A 27324-nucleotide genomic window follows, 5' to 3' on the forward strand; every position below is an offset into this window, starting at 1 on the left:
ATAGCAGCAGGATAGCGCGTACATTTCACCGAAGAAAGCATGGAATGCATGGAGCTTCGTGGCGTACGTCCATAACGGAAACCCAACGAACAATGACGTGAGCAAGGAGGTTTAAAAACGATTGCTGGAGTGGAAGCTTCCGCTATGCTTTGCCATCACTAGTGAAGCCAGCTTTTGCCCTCCAAAGAGCTCAGAAACATGCTATTTTCTAGTGGTGCCTACTTAGACACCAAGTGGCTTTGTTTTGTTAGTCTAAAGGCTACGTAGTTATAAGTTAAAAAAATAGTTCTTTCCGAAGAAGTAATCTGCAGAGACTATAGTATCAGTGACTTAACCTCGAAAAAAAAAATGCCTTCAATTCGAGGCTTTCTAAAGAAAACTAGGAATACAAGGACGCACTACTATCTGACCCGAAAAGGTTGCCGCGTTAAACTCGCTGCGCGTGCGAGGAAAACGCTCCTTTTCAATCGCCGAGGGCCAACAGCTCATCGTGCCCCTAGTAAGATGGCTACCGCAGCCACCACCCTGCGGTTGGCACGGCTTCACTCGTTCGCAAGAATTTCCACTCCAGCAATTCTTGTTGAACCTCTTTGAACGTGACGGCATCATAATTACCGCATATAGTCAGTAGTGCGAGACATTCTGGTGGTCTCGTGACGTGAATACAGCGCTAAATACGTAAAAGTCAACACCCTCCCTCCCCTCCCCTCATCCGGGGTTACAATGGCTATCTGCGAAAAACGTTCCTTTTTTTATGGGCAATGACATACCGATGGCCACGAGCACTCGTAAGATATTGGACAGCGAACAAGCGACAGCGACGTCGGTGTTGCTCACGTTGTGGGAGGGGGAACTCAAAAGATTGCGCCATGCCACGACCACGGCGCCCTCCCGAGGGCAGGCAGATAGATGAGGGACGGCTGTTCGACGCCGTATTTTTGTCTCTCCAGCAGTTTCCTTTATTTTACCTAAATAACTGTTGTTATGTTAAAGTAACAATTGTTTCTTTTACCTTTCCCTGCCATCTCTCGAATCATCGCTGCATCTAATAAACGAAAGCTACTTGTGTCGTAATTGTAGCCTAACTCATTCTCGATAGAACACGACAATTGTGCCCGAAGGTACACTACTTGGCACGACTTCGTTTTATAAGGAATGTCACGTGGAAATACATTTTTTTTTACTCACAGCCAAGCTGCAGAAATCCAGCGGCGCCTGGTGGGTCAGCCGGGTGAACATGAAAGAGGAAACGAAAACGTCACAGTTAGCGTCACCGTGCACAAAAACGTCAGTCATCACTTTTAGTTTACAGGGTGGCTCTGGCGGGCCGAAAGAGCTGGGCGCACAAACAAAACAACGCAATGAAAGAAAGCACGAGCGGGAAAAGAAATGCTCTGCGTTACAGTGTGCGTCCCCCAACATTGGGTGGAGCAGTTTAAAGCCCTGTTCACTTGTTAAGGACAAAGCTTTAAATGCCACATCAAATGCGAAAACTGACCATCGGCGGCGTCGGCGTCGACACCACTGATGCAAAAAATCATCATCATGCCAAACGCCACTACGTGACATCATCATACGGTGACTATGGCGTCGCACAACGTGATGTTATAGTAGGGAGGAAGGAATGCAAAAGGACGTTGCCAGGGAGGTTAAACAGATGGCAGACCAGTTGGCTACCCTACGGTGGACGAAAGTGAAAGTGAAAGGGAAGTATGATAAAGATAAAGAGACAGGATGATACGCGACAGAAAAGACGAAAATAATCAATGAATGCACTATATAGCACGCATGTGATGTTGGCTCTGTACAATAGTCACAGGAGTTCACAGAGGCCCGTAGTCGTTAAAAAGCACAGCAGTCGTAGTCGTAGGTGACTCACTATTGTGACATCTCGTGATGACGTCATCGCAGGACATGTAGTTTGGTTAAGAACGAGCCGACCACGGGGACCATGTGACACCACGTAAGATGAAGAAAGCTATTAAGTTAGATGAAAAAGAAGTAGAAAAAAAGATGTATTTCGCATTCGAATCGTAACAGACAAGTATGTACGGGTCCATGCGAACTTTTTTTGCAGTCATTGCTCCACAAGAAATATCCCAGTGTTACAGGGTCAGGCCAACACAACATCTCAAAGTCTTCAGTTGTACCGGACCAGAAAGCTCTAGGTGCAAGCTTTTTCTATGAGCGTGTGTGATTTGTCGCTTGCTAGTGGATGCATTGAGTGCTCGTAGCTTCACAACGAGGCAAGGCTCGTGGCACATGCCAGATTTGTGAGTGATACGCCTTTTGTTTGTCAATGAAACTGAGAACACGGAAGCCCTGAGGGTAGCTGCCATGGGCAGCCATGGCATAAATGTATCGGGAAGCTATAAAAACAAATGTGCATATCTGTTTTCGATCTAATGAGTATGCTGTGCTAACATTTTCTTTGCACGGGTCTATTTCACTGTTTAGTGTATATGCCGCATCACTGATGCGACATTTTCGCTTTCATCATTTCTTAGCAAGCATTCTTGCTGCCTTTGGCTCACTTTGTCGATTGTGGTGCAGCGAAAAAAAAAAGACTGTCATCGATATCGCCCTCAACATTTTAAGGGTCTCTTTTGTGTTCTCCTAATATAGGATGAGACGAAGTTGAAATACATTTTTCGGTTCTAAGCCGATAACTTGATTCTTTCCCAACACTCTCCGAAAGCTTTGAGCGCTTAACGAATCTTAACGTGGTTTCGCATTGCCTCAAAGATTGGAGACACTGAAAGCTTTCGGCCCCTCAACTACCTTTTTTATTGCCTCCATGATCGGATTACCTTTGGCCGAACGACGACGTGATGACGTCGTCATGCGACGGCACGTTACTTGACACCATGATGAAGTCACAGATTTGGCGATCGGTGACGTCATAGTGTGATGGCACTTTTTCGCAACACTCGCGTTGACGCCGCTGACCACCGACGTTTACGCTTAACATTAACGTTTCATGGGGGCGCCTAATGCTTTCGCCTTAATACGGAAGTGAAAGCTGTGGTCACAAAATTAGCTTCTGCTTTTTTGTACGTCACAAAATACATGGGCTCAAGTTCACGCGCTGTGCAATATGGTCCACTTGTTCGTTATATTGTATTCATTATTTCGTAACGTATAGTTGAAATGTTTGAAGAGCAAGAGAAAAACTTTATTAAAAATGAAGTCAGTCAATTACTTCAGGCATGACCCATCACCCCTAGCTGTCGGCCGGAATACCTTGGTATACGGCAGCAGCATGGGCTTGACTGATTATGTCGCGCTGGACGATGGGGTCTGGGCTGCGGAGCATGCCCCCCCCCCAGGATTATTCAGTGTGGTAACTATCGTTTTACTACGATATGTCCACACCATGTGGACCAAGTTTGCTGCCTTATCGCGAAATTTACACTAAAAACTCGTTTTTGCTGAAGGCGCATCTTAACGAAAGAGCCCTCGTGTCCTTAAGCATTCTCATTTTGTAGTCTGACAAAATTGATCAGTATAGATTATACCTGCTTCCTTTCCAGCTGACACATTACAATGTATCAGATAAGAATAATATGCAGCCGTCAAAACAATTTTGGTGTATTTTAATAAAACTCAGGCGGAATAGTATCTAGGCCAATTATGTCAAAGAAACGAACGGACATAGCTCTCGCATGTACGAAAGATGTGTGGAGTGATGTGTGGAAGCTACGTATTGATTGTCTCCAATTAAGACAGTCAATGTTCTAGGAAGATGTAGCGTAAAGTGCCAATTACTCTAAATCGGTAACCACTTTTCTAAACACACAAATAAAGTACTTCTCAGGTCTCAAGTTTACTGTGACCAGCAACGGGACGGCCTAGTGCTCTCCCATAGTAGACTACCAAGTACTTTAAATCGTTTACCAGTTTTTTTTAAAACAAAGTGTTGGTGAAACTGCAGTGTGAATTCTCCTCATGAAATGTGAGGCCCACTGGACGGCTTTATGCTCTCCCATAATTGAGTACCTAGTACTCTAAATCGTTAACCACTTTATGAGGGGGCTAGAGCTTGTGAAACTACATTCTCCTTTTCTTCTTTAGAAACGTGTCCTTTTTGTGAATCATTGTTCATAAGCGCGAGAGCAAATTGTCCTCACAGGTGGATGCAAAAACATCACCTTAGATTGTGAAAGACCCCCTTGTTTGCACACATAGCCTTTACTGTTAATATAAGTTTCAGCATGTCGAAGTTTATGGATGTCCCGTCCTTGTTGTACAATTTTTGCATTGTACATCACTGCAAACGCAAATAAGTTATTTTCGCTGTACGTAACAGCTTGCACTGTACATACGCATGGTCATCATTGTATATCATTTCTCTATAGATAAGTTATGTGAGGTACATCTGGAAATAACATTTTCTTAAACGAGAGTATGTTGTACCTAATTAGCGGTCACTGACATGCTTTAGGGGGACGGCTTCCTGCTCTCCCATAGTAGAGTACTAAGTACTCTAGATCGTTAAACCTTTTTTCTAAACACACACGTTGTTTTTGTTCTTTTTCATGAAGCGTACGTACCCCTGCGCATAGTTTTCTTTGTGCACGTTAGAATTTCTGTTTACAGGTACAAACAGTTCCTGTTGTGCATTTGAATGTATATTAGGATATATTAGCAATGTCTTGAGAACGAAACATGTAACATACGAATGTCTTCCGTGTATGTATGCTCCTTTCAGAAATAAAATTCTCTTAAACAGCGTACGTCGAACTGGCGTGGGCCAGTACTTGCTTTGATGTTCTTTTGAGAGAGGGACGGCTGATTTATCTCCAATAGTTGGGTACCATGTACTCAAAATCATTAACCACGTTTTCTAAACACAGGCCCATGCGATACCTATATGCTCTCCCATAGTACAGTATTAGTACAGTACAGAGTACTTTAAAGCGTTAAACACTGATTCTTAACTGAATTCGCTACTGTTTTAAAAGTCACCGGCAAAGCAAAAAAAAAAAAATGTTGCCTTTGTTCACAAACAAATGTGACTCTGTTCAAACTTGGTGACTTTTGTGTTTCCTTTTCTCGTTGTTTTGTGAGTGTATTGCAGCGCTGAAAGTTACCACAAGTCTATGTTCTCTTGTACATGCCACTGAAGTGATGTTGCAACACCAGACAGCTGTACCCACCTGGAGCAATCTGACTCGTATGCAATAAACTTCCCTGTTTCAATGAGAGTCGGTCATCTGCGCCAGTGGTAGTCAGCAGTAGGTGAGATCGTTCCCGCCGTAATTTTTGTCAAACGGTTTCGTCGAGTGTGAGGCTTACGGGATGGTTTTACACTCTCCCATAGTACCAAGTACGCTAAATCGTTCATGACTTTTTGTAAACACACGTACTTCCGTATTCGGGAACGCTCTATGACTTGAACTTGACTTACCACCACCTTCAATACAGCACAAACGAGTTGAGAACGCGCTAACGTAGGCGGTGCCAAGGCAACACAAGCGCGCAGCATTGAAGGCAGCGGCAAGTCAAGGAGCCCATACGCGGTGTTTCTGTCAGCTCAATCACGTGATGCAACTGAGAGAGCTGCTGCTGATACGTCACGAGTTGCTGTCTTTCCGTTACGTGAGACTGTGCTTACACGTCCCTGCGAAGCCACTCTCTCAATATCGAAAAAGAAAGTGCATTTTCAAGGCATCGCTATTGAAGATATATTAAACGAATTCACAGGCACCACAATAACTTTTTTAGGGTTCTCGTCACCAGTCTGTCAAGCAGAGCAGTTATCCAGAGAATATTCCAAATTCGCGCGAGTCTTTCTTTAACTCGCTGAAGCACCCAAGGAGCGCATTTGTCGCTGCCAACCCACAAACTTTTACGGTTCTGCCAAAAGCTTCGAGCGAGCTTCTGGTTCTTGCCCTGTCAATTTTGTTTTATTTATCACTGTCTCATTTTATAAGAATTGCTTGTATTCTTCTCCTCATATCCTGCCTCTATTTCGCGAGAACTTCACGCGTGCAGTGCACGAACACTGCCATGAATAAAAAGAAGCAACTGTATTGCGCATTGTTTCGCAATGCACGACTACACGTGACTGGCATGCTGCTGACGCAAACGGCGCTGATAGCAGACACGCTTCGCCAAACCCTTTTGCGATCACAAAATTACCCGAGAACAGACAAAGGCAAATCCCGTGTTAAAGGCCACTCACGCTGCCACTCAATCCCCTTTTGTTTTAAAGCCAGGCAGTGTGTTTAACCGTGACGTATCCATCGGTCTGCCGTGAACTGTACGCATTGAAGCTACAATGCACCGTAGCGGCCGCACTGAAACTGGAGGACGATACTTCTATGTACGAAGAAGGGAAGAGAAAGCGAAGTCGAATGAAAGACAACCGAGAATGGAGAACCTCAGGAAGTGTAAATCCACTCTACCATGCTCAAATTGTGCTAGTTCTTAGTAAACTATACTTCAACTAACCCGTACAACGCGTTTTTTTTTTGCTTTCTGCGTGTAGCTGATTCTTCTCACTTGCTATTTATTACCTATGACAACATTTCGGAAAGTAAGAGTGGCTGTGTATGTGTGATAGGCAGCGAAAAAAAAAAAAAAAACTCACAGGGTCCCAAATGCATTCACTTAAGACTATTAGAAAGCGAACGACACCTCGTTTTTCTTCTCAGTGTATTGGTCCTGTCCCTCTCGTCGAAAGTTTACAGTACAACCAACGTGCTTTTTCACTGCCTCCAAGATTAGGGGGCATCTCACCAGGTTTTGCATTGCCTCCTTGATCGGACCACCTTTGACCGAGCCACGTGGATGACGTCGTCGTGTGACGTACTGATACAGACCGTCCCAGTGACGTCAAGATGACGTCGCAATGCCGTCACAAGCTCTGGTTTACGAGACGTCATCATTCTTTGAATCGCTCATTCCCGACGCAGCGGGGCACCGTCACCACCGACGGTCAAATGTCGCGTTTGACGAGGCGTCTCAGGCTCTCGCTTTAAAAACACTGGCACAGCCACTAACATGGCTTCGAGTTGTCAACTGTATGTATATGGCGAGACGCAGAAATTAGCCAGGAGAAAGACAGGGACATTACAAGGGAACTTGCATGGCTGTATAGCGTGGTAAAATATTGAATAAGGTGAACCTTAACGGAATTCTGTGGTTTGAAATTCTATAATAAAGATATTATTAGCAGCACTGTACTGTACTTCGATACCTTCAACGGACGCAACTGTTTATCGGATGAGCGAGTGTACACCGCCGATTCGGTGCAACCAGAGAACACCTGTGAATATGAAGAGCTATTTCTCTTATTTCTACGTGCTATAGAATTGCTGCACACTACGGTCGTCTGAAGACAACACGTGCGAAAAACCTTTTTTTTTTTCTCGCACAACGCAACAACGCTATCTGCACGTTGCCTGCCTCGCAGCTGTATTGCCGATCGCGTGCGCGCGCGCACGCACGCACGCACGCACGCACGCACACACGCGCACACACACACACACACATACACACACACAGGTGTACTCACTCACTCACAGCAATAAAACAGCGCAAAGAAAGTGTTGCTCAACAAACCAATTAATCAATAAATCAATGAATGAATTGATGATGCAATGGATCGTTCCCTTTCATATCCGCACGCAACCAACAACAACAGATAGACAATGTACAAAATGACTACTTAGACACGATCGCACAGCGTTCCAAATTGTCATGTGGCTTGCAAACTCGCAGCATTTCTGCCCAAGCGCCACGAAACAGAGGAAGCCATCCCTTTTCCTGGAAAAAAAAGTCGAGGAGGGGGTAGACCGGCACAGCGTCCTTCGCGACGGTCAAGTTCGAGGTGACGGTCACAGCGCGAGCGACAAATATCATTCGCTGATACGTCGGGTGGCTACAGTATTGCGATTGCGCCATTCGCTACGCCCCGCGTGCCCGTCCCGCAGCAGCTCCTTATCATCCGCCAACATTTGAGAGAAGAACGCCCGCAACACTGAAACCAAGTGGCGATATGGTGATCCGATGGTTTGTTCGTTTTATTCTGGCCCCAATGGCCTAGACACTTAAGCCGCCCGCTACGGGAACTGATAAGCTCGCGAGAGCGAGTGCCGTATCAACAAAAATAAAATGAGACGAACACGACCAAACAAAGAGACGCACCGCGAGATAGAGAGCAAACATCCCCTGTCAGCAGCATTTTAGGTGGCGTGATAAGCAACGCAGTACGCAAACGACATTGTAATAGAGCCGAAAGATAAGAAGACATCCCGTGGACGAGTTGGAGACATGTTTCGCGGCATGATTGCACGGTCACAGCGCGAAAAGCCGCGCGGCCTTTGATAAGAGGCGATAAAGGAAAGACACGGCACCGCTGTAGTGTATTGCGATTCCTACACACGATGGGACGAAAGAAGCGTGAGACTAAATGCAGCCGCGCGACGAAGGTGAAATGAATTCGTCCATTGTACAAGACTGGTGGCCGCCGTACTTATTGGAACGTCCCTTCACTCAACGCTTCGCCTTGAATTGAAAAAAAAAAAAAAGCCGAGTGGAGCGCCGTCTCTTGGCAGACAAAGTCACTACATATCAGCGATATTCGGCAGTGATTCTTCAGAAGCGCCGCGTCAATTTCAGTCGAGCAGCGGCGCAGTGCTCACCTCAGTCACGAAATTCGAGTCGAGGAGCGTTTGTGAATACAGGGGTGAATTTAGTGACTTAGATCGCGCCATACACGGGCCTCTGAGATTTCGCCTCCATTGAAATGCAACCACCGCTGCCGGGATCGAAACCGTCACCTTCGGGACAGCAGCCGAGCTGCATAATCACTATGGCACCGCGGCGACACTATAATAAAGCCCAGGCCTACTGCATGGCAAACAAATGTTCCAACATGGAGCCACACCAGTGCTTGAAAATGCTCTGTAAGGGGGGGGGGGGGAATGCTATAAGACTTATGGTATAGAAAGAGTCTCCGCAACGCATGTAATTTTGCGTGGCAGCGGTGGAAAATCGCGCCGGTTGCCATAACTTGTGAAGTTTGCAACGAGTGGGTTGTTTGAGGCTGCTTACCAGTTACGTGGTGTAACTGGTAAGCAGCTGCCTGTGGCACCTTACGGACACCGTCGTGGGTACTTCGCGCATCAGCAGAAGGAAGCAATGTGGCGCAATGGGGATGTTGCGACTTTTTCCCGCACCAGGCAATCTAGGATAGCCCAAGTTAAAAGCGACAAAACTTACACGCACAAACGTTTTTTTTTCTTGAACGCATGGTTAAAGGCGATGTGCGCGGCTCCCGACTACACCATCGCCTAATACTATTGAAAGCGAAGCTCAAGTATCGGTCAAGTTTTTTCAAGAGCGAAGCTTCTTAGGCATGCACCAGGCCGTCGCTGGCGAAGCTCTCTGCTCCGGGCAAGCGGGCGGCGGCAGATAGCGCGCGCTGCGCCCCACTTACGACACGCTCACTGGCTCAGTCGTTCCCGCTACCGTGAGCAACAGACGCTCTCACCACCCGCTCCCCACCCGCTTCCCACCTTACGACCTTCATGAATGCCAGCAGCGAGATCAGGCTCATAGTCGTTTGCGACCCAGCTTCGCCCATCAGTTTTATTCCTAGACGGAAGTACTAGTTTTCATCTATTTTTATGACTAGCGCACAGTTTTGTGGCTCCAGCGCAGGCTCACATGGTCAGCATTTCGAAATCAGACAACAAGGCGAAATAGGTGGCAATCAAACTTGTCCCTCGGTCGCAGCATCCCTGAAGGGAAAGAAACAGCGGATCTCCAAGGCAATATTCTTGCGGACTGGATGCGCCGGAAGCAAGAGAAGAGTCGGACGCACTCCGTAACCACCATGTCTTGAACAACACTGGTCTGAAGCTCGAAGTTCATTATCCTTGTTGGCCGCGGAGGTGTAGCGGTTACACGGTTTGGCTGCTGACCGAAATGCCAGCGATTATATCCCGGCCACACGGTTTGCATTTTGATGGAGGTGCGATTGAACAGTCCTGCGCACTGTTAAATGCCAGCACGCGTTAAAGAACACCTGTTGGTCGAAATTTATCAAGCCATCCATCCCCTATAGCGTGCCTCATAACTATGTCATTGTTTTGGCACGCAACACCTCATATATTAACATTAAGTTTATCATGACATCTATAAAAACCCTGATAGCATAGCATATAAATGTTAGAGACGGGGTCCCTGCCCCGCCGCGGTGGTCTAGTAGCTAAGGTACTCGGCTGCTGACCCGCAGTTCACGGGATCAAATCCCGGCTGCGGCGGCTGCATTTTCGCTGGAGACGAAAATGCTGCAGGCCCGTGTCCTCAGATTTGGGCGCACGTTGAAGAACCCCAGGTGGTCAAAATTTCCGGAGCCCTCCAGTACAGCGTCTCTCAAAATCATATGATGGATTTGGGACGTTAAATCCCACATATCAGTCAAGAGAATGGGTCCCACGGTTAAACTATGAGGGGAAACTCCTATCGATGCTATGTAATTTATATACATGACAGTGGAATTGCAGAGCATGCAGGCGAAGAACGGGGAAACGTATGCAGGAAAATAATCGAGCTTACAAACAAGTACCGTGAAAGAACAGTAATGTCAGAGTAAGTACTACATGCCAGTGGTGCAAATACAGCAGCAGTGGAGAAAGCGTAGTTCGAAATACACGTAACAGCGAATGAAAGTGTATTCTTCATCAGTGAAGTAGGGAAGTTTGACGCAATATTGGATGTGGAATATTTGTACAGGAAGGAATGGCGCATTTTTTGCAATGCATGAGTTGTGTAAATGAACTCAAGTGCTAGATAATCGAGGTCATTGAAGGAAAGAAAGTAGAACAGGTGACGATAAAAAAATGTTACCTACAAAATTGGAATGAATGTTTAATTGATTGGACTTGAATGTTGTTAGTGTGTGACAATATATGTAAAAGGTAATATTACCGGATAACAGAGGTGTTTTCCAAGGCATGAGTGCACTTTCTGCAGCAATAAGCTATGTTGGTACGACAGCATTGACGATACCAGGCTACCAGAGGCTACTATAGGCACAACAGTTATAGGTCCTATAGATTTCTATACGCTACATGACGGTACTTTTTTTAGACTACCACCATGTGCCCTTTTTTTATACAACTTGGCCTTTATAAATGTACACCCTTGCACGAACTTACCGGGTGTGGATGTGGTAAGTGATAGGGAAGCAAAAGCTTGTGCTAGCTCCTGCAGCCCATTATGAAGCCAGACTCAGCGTTTCCGTGCAGATAGGCTAAAGAAGAATAGCTTACGTTAATGACCAGCTCAGGTTCTCGAAGAAGATATCACGGTGTACTGGTCGCAAGCGCTATTTGCCCGGAAACAACTTGTCGCCTGAAGCAAAGTCGAGTCAATAGCCGACGGCGCATGTGCACAACTAACCAATCGCCTCTACCGCTTTGTAACTGCTCCCGTTCAGCAAATCTCTAAAGGACAGATATTACTGGTTGACACGAAGGTTTGTGTGGACAAAATTTAATCTTAAAGTAATAAATATAAAATAACAAACAACGCCCTACCTGCTGCACCAAAGTAATGCAGGCTAACAAATTAAAAAAAATAATGAATAGGGCAAATGTCAAATGGTAACATGGAGGAAGAAAAGAGAGAAAGAAGCAAAGTAGTGAGCACAACCACCGTTGTTGACCACCTCCATGTCTACGTGCAAAGTAACATGCGTGGATCATGTGATCATGTCCATATGTCCATGTTCACGGACATATATACCTGTCAATGCATCCATGTGTGGATCCATGTGTGTCCGTGTGTTCATGCTCATGGACATGTACTTGTCCACGTATGTGTTTATGTGTCGATTTGTGTCCACGTGTCCATGTTCATGAACATGTACTTGTCCATGTGTCTTTATGTGTCCCCTTGTCCATGTTGATGGGCATGTTCCTGACCATATGTCATTGAGTTCATGTGTGCCTTCATGTGGCCTTGTGTTTTCACGTGTCCATGTTCACGGACATGTACTTGTCCATGTGCGTCCATGTACCGACGTGTGTCCACCTGTTCATGTTCATGGACATGTGCCTGACCATGTGTCCATGGGTTCTTGTGAGTCCATGTGCCCATATGTGTCCACGAGACCATGTTCATGGACTTGTACTTGTCCAGGTGTGTCCACGTGTCCATATGACTACAACCTACAGCGGGCGTAGTCATGCTGCTTCTGCTGGTGATGATGGTGATGATGCTGATAGCGTTCATGTGCTGCGAGTCACCATTGAATTTACCGTTGCGCTGCTTCCAATTGCTAGCTTCGTTATTACCTCCACAAGTAGAAGGACTGCCGAAAAAGACGTTGGTCCAGGGTTCGACACCCGGATCATAGAGAATCTTTTGGTAACGTTAAAGCTCTCTTTCTGAGAAATCCACGTGGATCTTCTTCTGGCTTCGTCCTACAAACGGTAAATTCTCAATTCTCCTTTCTTTTTTGGCTTCTAACGTCATGCATGGTGACCACTTCGGCGATATGGCCTTTAGGTTGCCTTTCTGTACAGACAACGCTCAAACTTTTTTGTTTTGTCTCTCGTAAACCCGACATAGCTTAACGCAGTCTGAACAGGTCCCCTTATTATACAGAATAACAGCAGGGGACATGCCATTGCATAAAAACCTCTCTTGTACTGCGTTTAAAAAATTAAGTATACCCACGATATTATAATCGAGAAAGACAAAATAGCCGTTTTCCAAGAAATGGCCCTCTCAAACAAGGAGCAACAATGTGTTGGTGCTTGCAGAGACAAGCACTGACAGGTAAGACCTAAAGAAATAAAGGCGAGCTGAGTGTGCTGGGAAGAATGGACTAAATCTGCATGCAACGCACCGCATGACAACGACGACAACAAAAACAAGAGAGAATTGAAACTCAAAGAAATTTTTTTCTTGCGTCAGTTGTGGACGGTACTAGCACGGGTTGGCGCATTGGAACAAAATGAAAATATTTAAAGTGAAACTTCTGCGTGAACACAAAATTGGCCGTAATTCCCAGAAGCAAAACAATGCCAAATGCAGGGCGACATTGTTCGGGGATCCAAGTTTCGTCACTTTTTTTCTCGCATTTCTCGCATTCATGAACATAGCTGAGCGCATAAAGTTTTCGCCGCATTGGACATTGTGTTGTTTGTGTGCGCGGCTATAGCTTTTGTTTAAGATGCGATTCAAGCTATGGTGTATCGAATGAGGCATTGTTTTCCATTTGCCGGATTTCAGCTAACGTTTTTTGTGTTACAGTCACCGATATATACGATTAAATTTCGAAAAAGAAATTCACAATAAAAGATAAGCAGAAGCTCTCTACTGGAAAATTTGCATATGGTTGTTTTGACATCAATTAACTTACGCACCGAAAGCGTGAAACATGAGACGCCAATTATGCCAATGTTTATTGATTCACTCTTAAAACGTTGAGGCCTACAGTAGTCATAAATTAGTCATTATTGGACAAATACTGCACGATAACGTCATAGTATCGAGGCAACACATACAGCCTGGACACATTGGTTATCTACAGACAACAAAATCTTTACACGCTAAGAAAAAAAAAAGAGTGACCTTTCCAAAGAAAGTGTTTTGTGCAGTTTTGATACTGTGAGTGCATATCAAGTAATATGTCGGTTTACCTTTGCGATTGAGGTTTCACATGAAGGACCTCGTAATAGAGGCTTGCTGGATGTTCGATTAGAACATTTTGGGTATACTTGAACACTCTAGGTGTCAGTCACAAAAGTCTATAGAGAAAGATAACGTGGCGTAACCGAAGAAAACGCGCGTGCAATGTAACCAGAAAACTTTACAGACTACAGCCTTCCCAACACAATGCTCCGGGTTTGTTAAAATGCATGTGGTCTGGATGCGTTCTCGCTCAACATTCGTTCCTACATGAAGGTGCGAGGTGTAGCGCCTCTCTAGAGATAGCGAGACTGATGGTACGCGTGCGGATTTCGAAAGCCGCATAATCCCCAGTACGCTGTTGTGTACGAGCAAAAAATACTCCTTTGCCAAATTATGGGCATCGATATGTTGCAGAGTCGACGATTATCGGGTGTCGAAATTGTGGAACCAAGAGTTTCTTTTAACATCAAAGATGCGACCAGTTTATCAATCGATCAACCGATCACATTGTTAGAAGTCAATAGCAGTGTCCGCGAATAGGTAGGAAGCCTCTGTACTGGTACCCCTTCAAAATTAATACACAAGGAGTGAGGCGCGCTGAGAAAGAGGGGAGTGTGCAAGGAAATGCGGGCAGGTTAGTCAGACGCAAGTTGGGTTTGCTACCTTGCACTGGGTGTCCCTTACGGGTTCATATAAAGGGGCTCTGAAACACTTTTTAAAGTAACCACGGAATGAATTCACTGGAAGAGCTTATTGCCTAATAAATTCAACGCCGCAAAAATTTTTAAGAATCCGTCCAGTGCGAGTGCAGTTGCAACGATCCGTAGCATGCTGCAATTGCATTCTATTTTCTCTCGTCCCGACGAAAGCGTTGGAAGCTAAGCAGGTGGAGATGACAGGGTCAAAGAAAATACGTCTCCACGCCTCATGACCTTGAGCACTTTTTGCATTTTTTTCCTTCGAATGCGCGGCTTTGTCAGTGTGATCACGCGCACACACGCTGACAAGTCGCGGCCTCCCGCGGCGATCTCAGTAACCACCAAGCGTGTCATGTTCAAATGAGCCAATGGCTGATAGATGGGCTTTCTACGAGTTTTGAGCGTCTTCCGTCATTTGTTGAGAGAAGAGAAAGGAATTTTCAGCTGACGTTGATAATTTATTGCGAGTTTCACGCCGCGCACTGCGCTATAATATTTGGCTCGCGTATTGTCGGGAGTCTCTACTACCGATCGGCAGCGTTTTCTGACCATGCTCGAAAATGTTGCAGGGCCACTTTAAGACGGCGAAGTCGTCTTCTTTTGAGTCGATGCTTTGATCCTACCGCGCCACCCTTCAATAGGTGTGCGCACTTAACACGGTTTTGCACTGCCTCCAAAATCGAAAACACCTACCCTGGATTTGCACGAACTGCGTGATCCGTAGTACATTTGACCAAAGTTTGATGTCATGTGACGAAGTCGCGATGTGCCGTTACGCCGTGTGATGTCACAGTGACTTCTTGATCACAAATAATGGCGTCACAAAACTTGAGGACGTGTGACGTCATCGCGACGTCATCAGACATTGATAACTTGTTTTGTCAATTTCCCGATTGTGCGAGGCACCGGTGGTCAGACATTGCATGTGATGAAACATCCAAGTTAGTCCTTCGCCTTAAAGGGCACTGAAGAGCAAAACAATTTGTCGCGTATTCATAAAGTACATTTTCACAACTTGAAAACACCACTCTTACCGCAACATGACGGTTCGTAAGCGAGAAAACGCGCTAAAAGACAATGTGGTTGGAGCTGCCACCCTGAGACTTCCGCAACACACAATCTTACGTCATAGATTCCGAAACCGTTTATTGGGTCCTACGTAGCTTCTAATTGATAAAAATTAAGTACATTATCATCTCCCGGTGCCATAGATCTAGCAAACGAAGTTTCGGGAACATTATTCGAGCTATTGTCACGAAAATTTGAAAAATGTTTTTGGAAATTTTTTACGTGTCGTGCGAAGATTTCGGCTCGAAATTCAAATATGAAACATCAACGATCATTTTCTCTCCTAATGAACTTATCAGGGTGAAACTTGCGACATTAGAGTTTTCAGTGTACACTTTAATAATCTAAGAAAAGTCATTGCACCACTTTACTGTCCCTTTAAAAAAGAAAGGGTTACCACACAATAGGTTGAAAGTCTAACTAGGGCCCATTTATGGTAAGTTTTAGCGCTACAAGAGTGCGCAAGACGGACGACGAGGCATTTAGGTTGCATTAGAGCGATCTGTTGTGACATTACAGAGGTGCTATTGCAACGCTCTTTGATCTTGCCTTTCCTATGTCGCATTTTTTTGTATTTTTTGTAATTTCTCTCTCTTCGCAACATTTCTTTTTAATATCTTTTATTCTCCTCACCCTTTCCCCAGCACAGGGTAGCCAGCCGGTCTAAGAACTGGCTAACCTCCCTGTCTTTCCGCTTAAACTTTCTTCCTCCTTCCTCCGTTCCCGACATCTATTTCGTTTTTTTAATCTAAAATCTGTTCAATGAAAAAAAGTATGTTCGCTTATAGTAGCGCTGTGTTTTTTCTTCTTCTATCTAGTGCCCTATTGTAGCACTGGAAGCTGATATTGTTAAAGTGGTACACTAAGTATGAATGTGGTCCTTAGGCTTGCAAGTTCTACGCCGAGAAACAGTTACGAATCAATGTGACAAGGCGGGAGTACACACCAGTGATGATTAAAAACAATCGCTGCCATTTTCATGTGTAAAACTATGTTCTAGAGGCCAGAGAAATTCATAACGAACGTTTTCAATCCCCGGCTCTACTCAACAGTAAAACTAACAAAACATAGACTTTTCGCCGCCTTTGCGAGTGGCATCGCCAGAACACAATTAAATCCGATGAAGGAATACATTTTAGTTATATATTGTCGTTAACATCTGACAGGAGGACCGCTATTACTATTGCATGCAGTATTATTACTATAGAAGAATCATGATTCAACAATTTTCTTGGCACCAGAGGGCCGGATGTTTACGGCCAGACATAACATGTTTATTTTCGTAGGACGTAATTTGTGTACTGCCGATGCCACCCACATATTTGGAGAAACCTGCATGTTTTGTAATTTTTATTGTTGAATAAAGGCTGGGATAAAAAAAATCGAACCTTTTCTGTTATTACGACGTGATTTCTGAAAAGTAAAACAATTTCACATGAAGGGAGGTGATGGCAAACTAAAGACAATACTAGAAAACAATCAGTCACTACCATTTATATTTAGTAGGACGTAAACTCCGAGGTACGTCAATACAAGTAGAATAGTTTTTGCTCGTTCCCGAAATCAGGTCATAGGAGAGTGAGTATAAGGACTGGAACAAGGTTTCTCCGAAAATGCGAACTTTACACTCGGAATATTTCGGCAGTTCGCTGAACTGCACGCGACGAACAATGCTCGGGAAAATGTGTACTACCCTGAATGACCCTATCGTTTAGGCGTGTTTGTGGTTATGGTTTATAGTTGGTGTAGCTCGCATCTCGATAAGATTAATTCTTGAATGTTAATCAAAGGCGTGATACGGTGGAAGAGACAGAGACCAACGGGCAAGTAAAGAAAATGTAGTTAGATGGTACAGACCAGGGACATCCGGAGAGGGGGGTGAAAAAAGAATGAGGGAAGAACGGAAAGAAGAGCAAATGCACGAAACTAAACTACAAGACCACAAAAATTGTCGAAGCTTGTACTAAGCTGAGCAAGCCTTGAAAGAGTGAAATCGCCTGGAATTTCGATAGTCTCTGTTCCAATGGTGCCCTGCCGTTTATACATACATTGGAACCACCGTGAACGCTTGGAGTGCTCGATTAAGAAAACCGGACCGAAAACGGAGTCTTGCAATCATTTTATCTAATATTATTATTACGTTTTACGTATACCAAAAAGTCGAAAGCATAACTTGATGTGCTCCACCAAAGCAGGTAGATAGTCTGTTGGACGACCAAATGAACGGGCAGAAATTAAAAGAAAAGAATGTTTACGTAATAAACAGGCACCAACAGTGAGAAAGGTTGCCTGGTGCTGCGATGCTCGCATAATTAGCGCGCACACACACACAGATATATATATATATATATATATATATATATATATATATATATATATATATATATATATATATATATATATATATATATATGCTAATTGCTCCATACACAGTATCACGACGTGCAGTTTTTTTGAATATCAGCTCAACGCATGCATGTGCCTGAAAGCGCGTGTCTGTTTATTTATTCTTTCTCTGTCTTGCTCCCCTTTTGTTTCATACACGGCCTGCACTTGCAAAGGCAAGAAGGATTGGAATTTCAAGGAGTGCTATTTTGATCATACCCAGAAACACAACAGCGAACAAGTGTGCAGAAGGAAATCACTTTTGCTATTCGCTCCACTAAGGAAGTGTTCTGCGCGAGCAATGTGAAATGTTTAAATACGACGCATTTCATATAGATTTCATATAGAGTCAGATTAAATTGTCTATCTATCTATCTATCTATCTATCTATCTATCTATCTATCTATCTATCTATCTATCTATCTATCTATCTATCTATCTATCTATCTATCTATCTATCTATCTATCTGTCTGTCTGTCTGTCTGTCTGTCTGTCTGTCTGTCTGTCTGTCTGTCTGTCTGTCTGTCTATCTGTCTATCTATCTATCTATCTATCTATCTATCTATCTATCTATCTATCTATCTATCTATCTATCTATCTATCTATCTATCTATCTATCTATCTATCTATCAAAGATAATGGAAGTTTAACGTGATACCGTTAATAGCTCGTTTCGCACAAATTTCGATATCCGTGTCAGTGTCGGCCTCTTTGATTGTGACAGAAAAATCAGCGTTTTCGGTGAGCGAGGATTCGAGACAGATAGAAATAGAACTTTAATAAATCTTCTCTTGGGAAGGGAACTTCACTCGAGAGTTTTGCGAGGCAAACATGAGTTCTACCGAAGAGCCACGGCGGCACTAGATATTACTCTGACAAAAAGCGAGAGAGAGAAAAAGCAAAAGAAGAAACAAAGACTGTATGAATACTATGTAGTGCGAGTAGTGTTTCTGAAGCATCTAATATTGCGTGGCAGGAAGCTTTCAGTCAGACCGGGCGTCAACACACGTGATTTGGGCAACGAGTAGTTCATATAAAGGCCTACCATTTTAAAAGCTAGATGCTGTATATAATGCACGTTATTGACAACAGCGTCAAAACCAACGTATGCAGCTGCGCAGGTGCGAGTGTTGGCATACGTACGTGAAGTGGGTGCCTCTACAACTCGCATAAGGAAGGATTATGCTGTAGTGGGCACATCGTAACTCCTCTTGCGGTATACAGGCATTCTAGTAAAATTTGAAAGGGGCAATTTGTAGGCGCCTAGACACTCCTTTTTTCGCCTGCATGCGCGGCATGGGTGAAGTGTTCCAGAACCGCCACCTGCGTACGCTGGTGGTTTTGTCACGTGGCGGGTTTAAGCTGAGCCTTCGGAACAGTTTTCGGAACATTTGAGCCTTCGGAACAGCCTGCCGTAGGAAATGGCTGCAGAGCTGCTGCGGACGCTGAATTAAATATGCCTTATTACAACACCGTTGCTCCAAACCACGGTTCTGACAAAGCCCGATGATCACTGCACTCAACTTTATACCTAACAACGTTTACGCCAAACGAAGAGAACTGACAACCGCCAATCTTGTGGTAGTCTAACTTGCGCCCCCAAGCGGAGTCTCGCAAAAATAACTTACAACGCGTATACGCAACACTTGCTAGATGCAGTGTGTAAAAGAATGTTGTCGGATAAAATGTAACGTGCACACGGAATTGTATATATGTGATACAATTCGTATTTCACTTGAACTAGGTTCCTTATACATTTGTTGCGCATTCACGAAGGTCGTGCGTTCGATCCCGGCCGTGGTAGTCGCATTTTGATGGAGGTGAAATTGAAGAGGCACGTGTAATATCTGATGTAAGCGCACGTTAGAAAAATGCCAGATGGTCGGAATTTTCGGAGACCTCTACCACGGCGCACCTCAAAATCATGTTGCGATTGTGAGACGTAACAATCTTCTTCTTCTTCTTCTTCTTCTTCTTCTTCTTCTTCTTCTTCTTCTTCTTCTTCTTCTTCTTCTTCTTCTTCTTCTTCTTCTTCTTCTTCTTCTTCTTCTTCTTCTTCTTCTTCTTCTTCGTTTTATTATTATTATTATTATTATTATTATTATTATTACATGTGCCTTAGTAATAACGACGATCTATATGTACGAAGGTAATGTTACAACGCCAATATAATGCAAAAGCAGTTACGACAAGACACGCTACCTTTACGAGTTTACGAGTTTCATACCATTATTTCGATAGAAATAAGTTGAGCATTTATAAGTATGCAAATCACAAAGAATAATAAATACCCTTGCGAAACATTAAAAAAAACTAAGCATTGCAAGCTGGCGCTTACTCATGGGGGAAAAAATAATAACAATAAATTAGGCCCAGAGAGATCGGAACTTCGTGACCGAAAGACGACAGGTGCGCCGTTAATTCACGAATTGTTCGCTCGAACAATAAGCTATGCAGAAAACCCGAACTTGAAATGCATCCTACGCACCCTCTTGTAGGACTGTCGCGGTATAGAGTTGTGGAAAATAAATGCTTCTGCGAATTCACTTATCTGTTGCGCAACGGCTACAATACTGTGCGCTTTAACGCCGTACCGTTTAGTCACAGTGGGGAATAAATGTATAGTATTGTTTCAGAGTGCTGTGACTTGATCCATATGGATCTAGGATGTGTACATCGTGATTCAGATCGCGTACTGGCAGTTGCACTTCAAAAATGCGACTCGGCCAATTTCTATTGCCTTGTCATTGTGGTATTTATTTCTACTTCTCTCACAGACAGACAGACAGACGTCGAACGATAATGAAAAGAAAGCCAGCATTAGTAAATATCACACTTCATTAGTAAATATATTTAGCATATATCATAGTTACCACACTTGCTAACACTGAATACAAGCTCTTATATCAATAAATTTTGAATTAGTGGCTGCCTGATAAGGAATGGATATTGTTATTGCAGGAGCACGGATGCGCGTTGACTGCCTGTTTCATTCTCCCCGGACAATAAGCCGAATTTTGTATGTTTACTCGGTCGAACGGTGTCATAAGAGGCCTTGATTAGCAAATTTACTGAAGCGAATGTACAACTACCCTACTAAGAACCACAATAAACCCCAGTGCCGGCAACATAAACAAGTTTGCACTAGCCGCCCGCGCCACACGCCAACTGTCCCATATACACGCTAACAATGATGTAACGCGTACAACGCGAGTCGGATGTCGGCGATTAATTGTTTTTGCGTCCACTAAAACAATGCCGTCATTTCTTTCCTTGCTTTTTTTTTCTTCTCCTGTGATATGCGCGTACCACCCTCTAAGCTCGATGCGATTTTCCCGAATATGCAATAATCGGCATTGATAGGGATCCGCCGCATCTGGTTGAAATCATCGACCCGTACAATTCTATGCAAACGACACGTGTAGGCCGAGGTTACCCTCAAGGACACGGAGGTGCACGTTGTAAACGAAAACGTGCAGATGAGCAAGGTAGTGAATGTTTAAAGGCGTCCCACGTGAACATCAACAATCCACTTAACCGCAGCGCAATAGAGTGAACAACAAGGTGGAACAAGCTACAACAATTTAGTTTCCTTAGATATCGTAAGACAACGTACTCGGGCTAACATGCGCTAATATACTTTTTAAAATTTTTTTGAATAGAGGGTAGTTATTGAAACCTATATATCTGAAATCATTGAAGAAACTCTAAACTTTTCTTTAGAGTATCATTCACTAGAGTTGCCACTTTAAAAGATGGGCAATTTTCGTTAATTACTAAGCCCATAAGATTGGAAGGTAACCTAGCGTGGGTGAAATATTGCAACGTTGCAGAACAAGCTGTAGATTTATCGCATCGAAGATTTTTCACTACAGTTACTACTTATGAAGGTAATCAGACAATATGTGTCAGTAACCTGGCTTGGTGGTATGAAAATGAGATCCTGATGTGCGGCCTTCGTCTGGGAACAGTTATGAGCTGATTCGACCAGCGTAACGCATTTTTGTTTTTGTAATATATTGGCGCTGGTTAGCTGAAACACCACGTACAAGATAATGTAAGGAAAACATGATAGCGCATTCTTGAATGACACCGCCTCTTTTAGGCAGTTGGCATATAGGGAGGGTTGGCGGATCCTTTCACCGCTATACTGCGGGTCCTTGTCATCACTCATCACCACCACCAACGTCGTCGTCGTCATCGATGTTGTTACTAACGTTATTGATAATGCTGTTTCTATTGTCGTTGTTGTATTTGTAACGAATGGCACTGTTGACGCAGCCGTAACTCTAGCCTCGTTGCTCGTTAGCAATTAGAAAATTCCTGTTGTAGAGTGGCTGTGGTCGTTGATGATGGGCATTTCAAAACTAGTGGGTTCGCTGTCGTTGTAATTTAGTATGTCGTTATTGACAATTTTGTATTCGTTGTTATTGATGTCTTTGTCAAGACCATTTCGTCTAGTATGTGCACGCCGCATACTTTAAAACGCTATCAAGGGTACAGTTAGAAGCTACGGAATGTAGAGCGGCTGTTATTTGCAGTAGCAACTCGTTATTCTTACAGGCGTTATTTTTAGTGGCTACCCATCTGTCTACATATTTGTCATACTCTTCAGGGAATACACACGTCTTCAGGAAATAGACAACGTAAAGACTAATTAATATGATATGTAAAGAGCCAGGTTACAAGAACGCATGCTGCCGCCAGACATGACGCAGACTTCCCATTAAAACGTCTGTATCTTTGTGACACCGTGCCGAAATGAATTTGAATTAGCAAACAGTTCCGAGAATGTGCCTGAGCAAGATAATCATCGTTTCTGAAGACTAATGGCAGCCGTTCTGAGATATTGTTTAGGATGGTAGGGCGAGATGGGGAAAAAAAACTGAAAACAATGCAAAAGCAGATATGGAGGGTAAAACATAATCAGCACCCGCCTAAACACACAGAGACGCGCGTGCGTGCGTGCACACGCACACGCACACGCACACACACACACACACACACACACACACACACACACACACACACACACACACACACACACACACACACACGTATGCACACACACACGCACGCACGCACACATACATGCATACACACACACACACGCACGCACACACACACGCGCGCAAACGGATGCACACACACACATACACGCACGCACGCACGCACACACACATGCACACACACACACACACACACACACACACACACACACACACACACACACACACACACACACACACAAGCGTGCGCACAAAATCTAGAGAGAGGGGGAGAGATCACTTATTTTGTGAAATTGTGAAAGTGGGGAGCAGAGAAGGTTTACTTCATAGACTGTTTGTTTTCTTTTATTTCTATACGTCACGTTGCGCAACGCATCTACCTAACTTTTACAGACAAAGCTAAGAGATAACGAGAAGAGCTGTTTTAGGAACCGTCACCACGCGAGATATGAAAGCAACGAAATGTGAAAAAAAGATATACGTAATTGAGTGGGATTCGAACCCGGGTCCTCCCTGAGACAGCCGAGTTTTCTGCCTCAAAGCCGCGTCGGTGTTCGAAACTGCTGCTCAAGAGGACCCTATACAGACTTCGTGCTGGGGACAGGACCGCGTTAACGTGCGTAATATAGCGTGGTAGAAGAGTAAAATACAATTCAAAGCGTCACACAATGTCAATCATAACGAGTGGATCATTGAATGACACTAACCTGTCACATGAGCCTCGTACACGATCCTTCGTCGTCATCAGCTGCAGCGTAAACTAAAGGTGCATAATGCCCTTCGAATGCGTAACAGGGTACTACGTTTCTCCGCAAAATGTTGAATAATGTCGCAATGAATGCTTGCCTACATCACAAAAAAATTAAAGAAATCACACACATCTCCGCGTAAAGGGAACCCTGAGTTGTGCGCGAAGCAGCAGTTCTGTAAAGGGGTGTTCATTATTCGTCACCAGAGATGTTCATGGTTAACTAAAGATTAACTAAACGAGACTCTGGTGCTGCAATCCTTCATTGACTACGGCAATGATGGGTAGTACATGAATTTGCCTATATAGAGTCTGCATGCTTGCGGGCTTTGAACGCAGTTGTGGTTTCATTTATTGCAGTGTTTCAGTTTTGTTTCGAATAAAAGAACAAGCCGTTTTAAACTTAGTGACCCGATTCGAATTGGTGAACACAGAAAAAAAAATAGGTACGTGCAGGGCAACTGATAAATTATTGCTGATTGTTGTTTCGCGACAAAGCAGCTTCAAGTTACGCGAAGCCAAACAGAACACACTGTACGAAGATTAGGCAAATCCATGCACTACTCATCATCCACAGGCTCACTGAGGCGCCATACGTTGCAGCTCCCGTAGAGACAAGCACCAGAGCTCCATCTAGCGTATTTATAGGAAGCTCTATGGGAATTACGATGAATGAAGGATAACCAGTGACCATAAGCTGCTTCGTACCTAAAAAGAATTATGATTATTTTTGGCGTAGCAGGTGGTACCATACAAGTGTACTTGTAGTTGCCCGAAGTACTGAACTTATTCAAACATCTTAGTTTTGCTTAGTGTGGCGGAGTGCTTTGTCTACGTTTAGTATATACACTATATCGTACCCTTTGGACTTGATGTTCAGCCAAGCAAACTACTCCAGTATACTCACTGAGGAGCCTTTCTCGCACGTCATTATAAAGGTTTTCTTGGTAACTTGGCGACATGTCGAATTCCTTCTGTGACGTCGAAATAAGCGACCGCTTACTTCCTCACACGCGCAAACAGCAACTGAGGATTCAGCGAAAATCAACGAGCGCGCTAAAATGAATGAACGCCTCTTAAACTACGAATAAGCACGGCTCTCTCAGAGAAGTGTTAGCATCCCGGTTGATTGATGGAGCGAGTGATTGAGTGTGTGTGGATGACTCTCTTCTACTGCCTGCATGAAGGAAGCTAATCATGATAGATAAATTCTATCCGGATAACGGTGGATCGCAATCAAAAGTGAACGTGTGACAGAGTTATCACGCTGGGCGACCACAACAAGTCTGCTGTTATGTATAGCTATGCCGGACTTTTCGACGAGGCAATGAATGGCCTGAATAAACACCTCGACGTCTTTGGATACAGCCTGGTGGCCCCGACTAATACTGGATGTGACTGGAAATGACTTCGCCTGGAAGGTCGACGAGGTTTTCTAAGGAGTCTTGTTCGCCAGCTCGAGTTCTAAAGCATCGCAATCATATCTATTACGCCCTTGTCGCCCGCGATGGCTAAGCCGGAGGTTCTAGCACAAATTCGAGGCCATGATACTTCTCGAGAGAGCATTAGAAACCTTGGGAGTACTTTTCCACAAAACCACCCTCACTTCTACCGGGGTGGCGCAAGGGTCTTTAAACGAGAAGGGGACTTACGACAAGGGTGTTCTTGTTTTTTTATGAGGGAGGGGGAGGTTTGAGAAACAGGGTGGTCGGTATTTATGTGCTGCTCCTTGACCATTGCATTTGTTATTTCGGGGGGGGGGGGGGGGGGGGCAAAGGAAGGCTAGCGAAAATGGCGAGGCCACCCTCCTAAGCAAATCTGCCCCCCCCCCGTTCTTTCCTGCGGCAACGAGTCTAGATCTGCCTTTTGATGTAATCAAAAAAAGCCCTACGACTTGTATTTGACATTGACACACAATTTATAACAGATGGCGAATTCCCATCAAAACAGCGCGCTCTCGTCTTGAGCTAGTTATTTTTTTTTGTAATCTGCCATCGAATGAGCATTTAGGATTGGGCCAATTGGAAAATAAAGAAACGTAGTGCAATATCAAAACATTGTCTAATTTCTTCATTTGTGGAATGTGCACATGTGTTGTCAGACTCTGCGTCGTGTGCCTAGAGCTATGACAAGCTGGCGTTATTGTGGCATTTCTTCCCGTCGCCTCCATATTTCTCATGCAGAAATAAGGGTGATTTCTTTGATCGATCGATTGACTGATTTATTTATTGATATATCCACAGTCGCAGCCGTCTGGCCGAACGAATTACCACCACCCTTCTGATTGTGCGAAAAGACCGCCACGCTATAACATATTTACTGCTACAGAATTAAGACAAGGCGAAATTTCGCTTCAAGTTGACATGAACTTCGATCGTCACGTCATGTTATGTCCGGGAATCGAAACCATGCCTTCAAGCTCAGAAGTGCGACACAGAGTGGTCATTACATCCGGTTCCAGTTCAAGAAGCGCGACACAGTGTTATCAATACAACCAGTGACGCTTCAAGAAGCGCGACATAGCGCGAAAATTACACCTATTGCCGGTTCAAAAAGCTTGACACTTTCTTACTCCCCTTCTTTTCTGTCTCTTTCCGTTCTATTATTCTCCTTTTCCCCCACCCCAAGTGTAGGGTAGCCAACCGAGCCAAGCTTGGTTAACCTCCCTGCCTTTCCTCTCTATTTATCTCTCTCTCTCTCTCTTTCTCGACACAGCGTGATCATTACACCCATTACCAGTTCAAGCAGCGTGACTCAGCGTGATCAATGCACCCATTGCCGGTCCAAGAATAGCGACACAGTGCTGTGATTACACCCGTTGCCAGTTAGAGAAGCACGACACAGCGTTATCATTACACCTATTGCCGGCCCAAGAAGCGTCACACAGCGTTTTAATTACACCCGTTGCTAGTTCAAGAAGCGTGCCCCGCCGCGGTTGTATAGTGGTTGAGGTACCCTACGGCTGACCCACAGGTCGCGGGTTCAAATCCCAGCTGCGGCGGCTGCATTTTCGATGGAGGCGAAAATGCAGTAGGGCCATGCGCTCAAATTATGGTACATGTTAAAGAAACCCAGTTGGTCATAATTTCCAGAGCCCTCCACAACGGCGTATCTCACAAACATATCGTGGTTTTGGGAAGTTGAACTTCACATATCAATCAGTTCAAGAACCACGACAGCGTTATCATTACACCCGTTGCCGGTTAAAGATGTGCGACACAACGTCGTCATTACACTCGTTGCCGGTTCAAGAAGTGCGACACAGCGCGGTCTATAGACCCGTTGCCAGTTCAAGGTGCGCGACACAGTGTGATTTTTACACCCGTTGCCTGTTCACGGAGCGCGACACAGCGTGGTCATTACACCAGTTGGCCTGTTCCAAGCGACACCTCGCCCTGATGCCAAACAACACGGTTTCTTCTCGTGCAGCGTCTCTCATAATGTAATGGTGGTTTTGGGATGTTAAACCCCACAAATCAATCAATCAATCAATCAATCAATCAATCAATCAATCAATCAATCAATCAATCAATCAATCAATCAATCAATTCTTCTCGTGCATGTCGACCGATTCCTGCTCGATTCATGTCTGCGTGACTACGGATCTTACAGAGACTGCTGGCGTCACGTCCAGCTGCGAAATGAAGAAAATACTAATAACAAAGGAAGGAACATGCAACGACGACGCCCCCTCCGCCAGTGCTACGTGAATAAACAAAAGCGCACGAGAGAGGCCGGACTGCTTGTCCCTCTTCT

General features: G+C 44.4%; 1 protein-coding gene across 2 annotated transcripts in view; it reads right to left on the reverse strand.

Annotated features, from left to right (window-relative positions):
* Nucleotides 1-27324, reverse strand: part of FoxP (forkhead box transcription factor P) — a 488938-nt gene that overhangs the window by 187990 nt on the left and 273624 nt on the right. For both annotated transcript variants that reach the window (XM_075873691.1, XM_075873689.1), the window contains exon 3: nt 1189-1215. Coding sequence is in view for 1 of the 2 variants with exons in the window: in XM_075873689.1 (XP_075729804.1) it covers nt 1189-1215 (27 nt within the window). In the remaining variant the exon portion in view is untranslated. The remainder of the gene's footprint in view (nt 1-1188; nt 1216-27324) is intronic.

The sequence above is a fragment of the Rhipicephalus microplus genome, chromosome 9 (genome assembly GCF_043290135.1).
Source record: "Rhipicephalus microplus isolate Deutch F79 chromosome 9, USDA_Rmic, whole genome shotgun sequence".
NCBI classification, from domain to species: domain Eukaryota; kingdom Metazoa; phylum Arthropoda; class Arachnida; order Ixodida; family Ixodidae; genus Rhipicephalus; species Rhipicephalus microplus.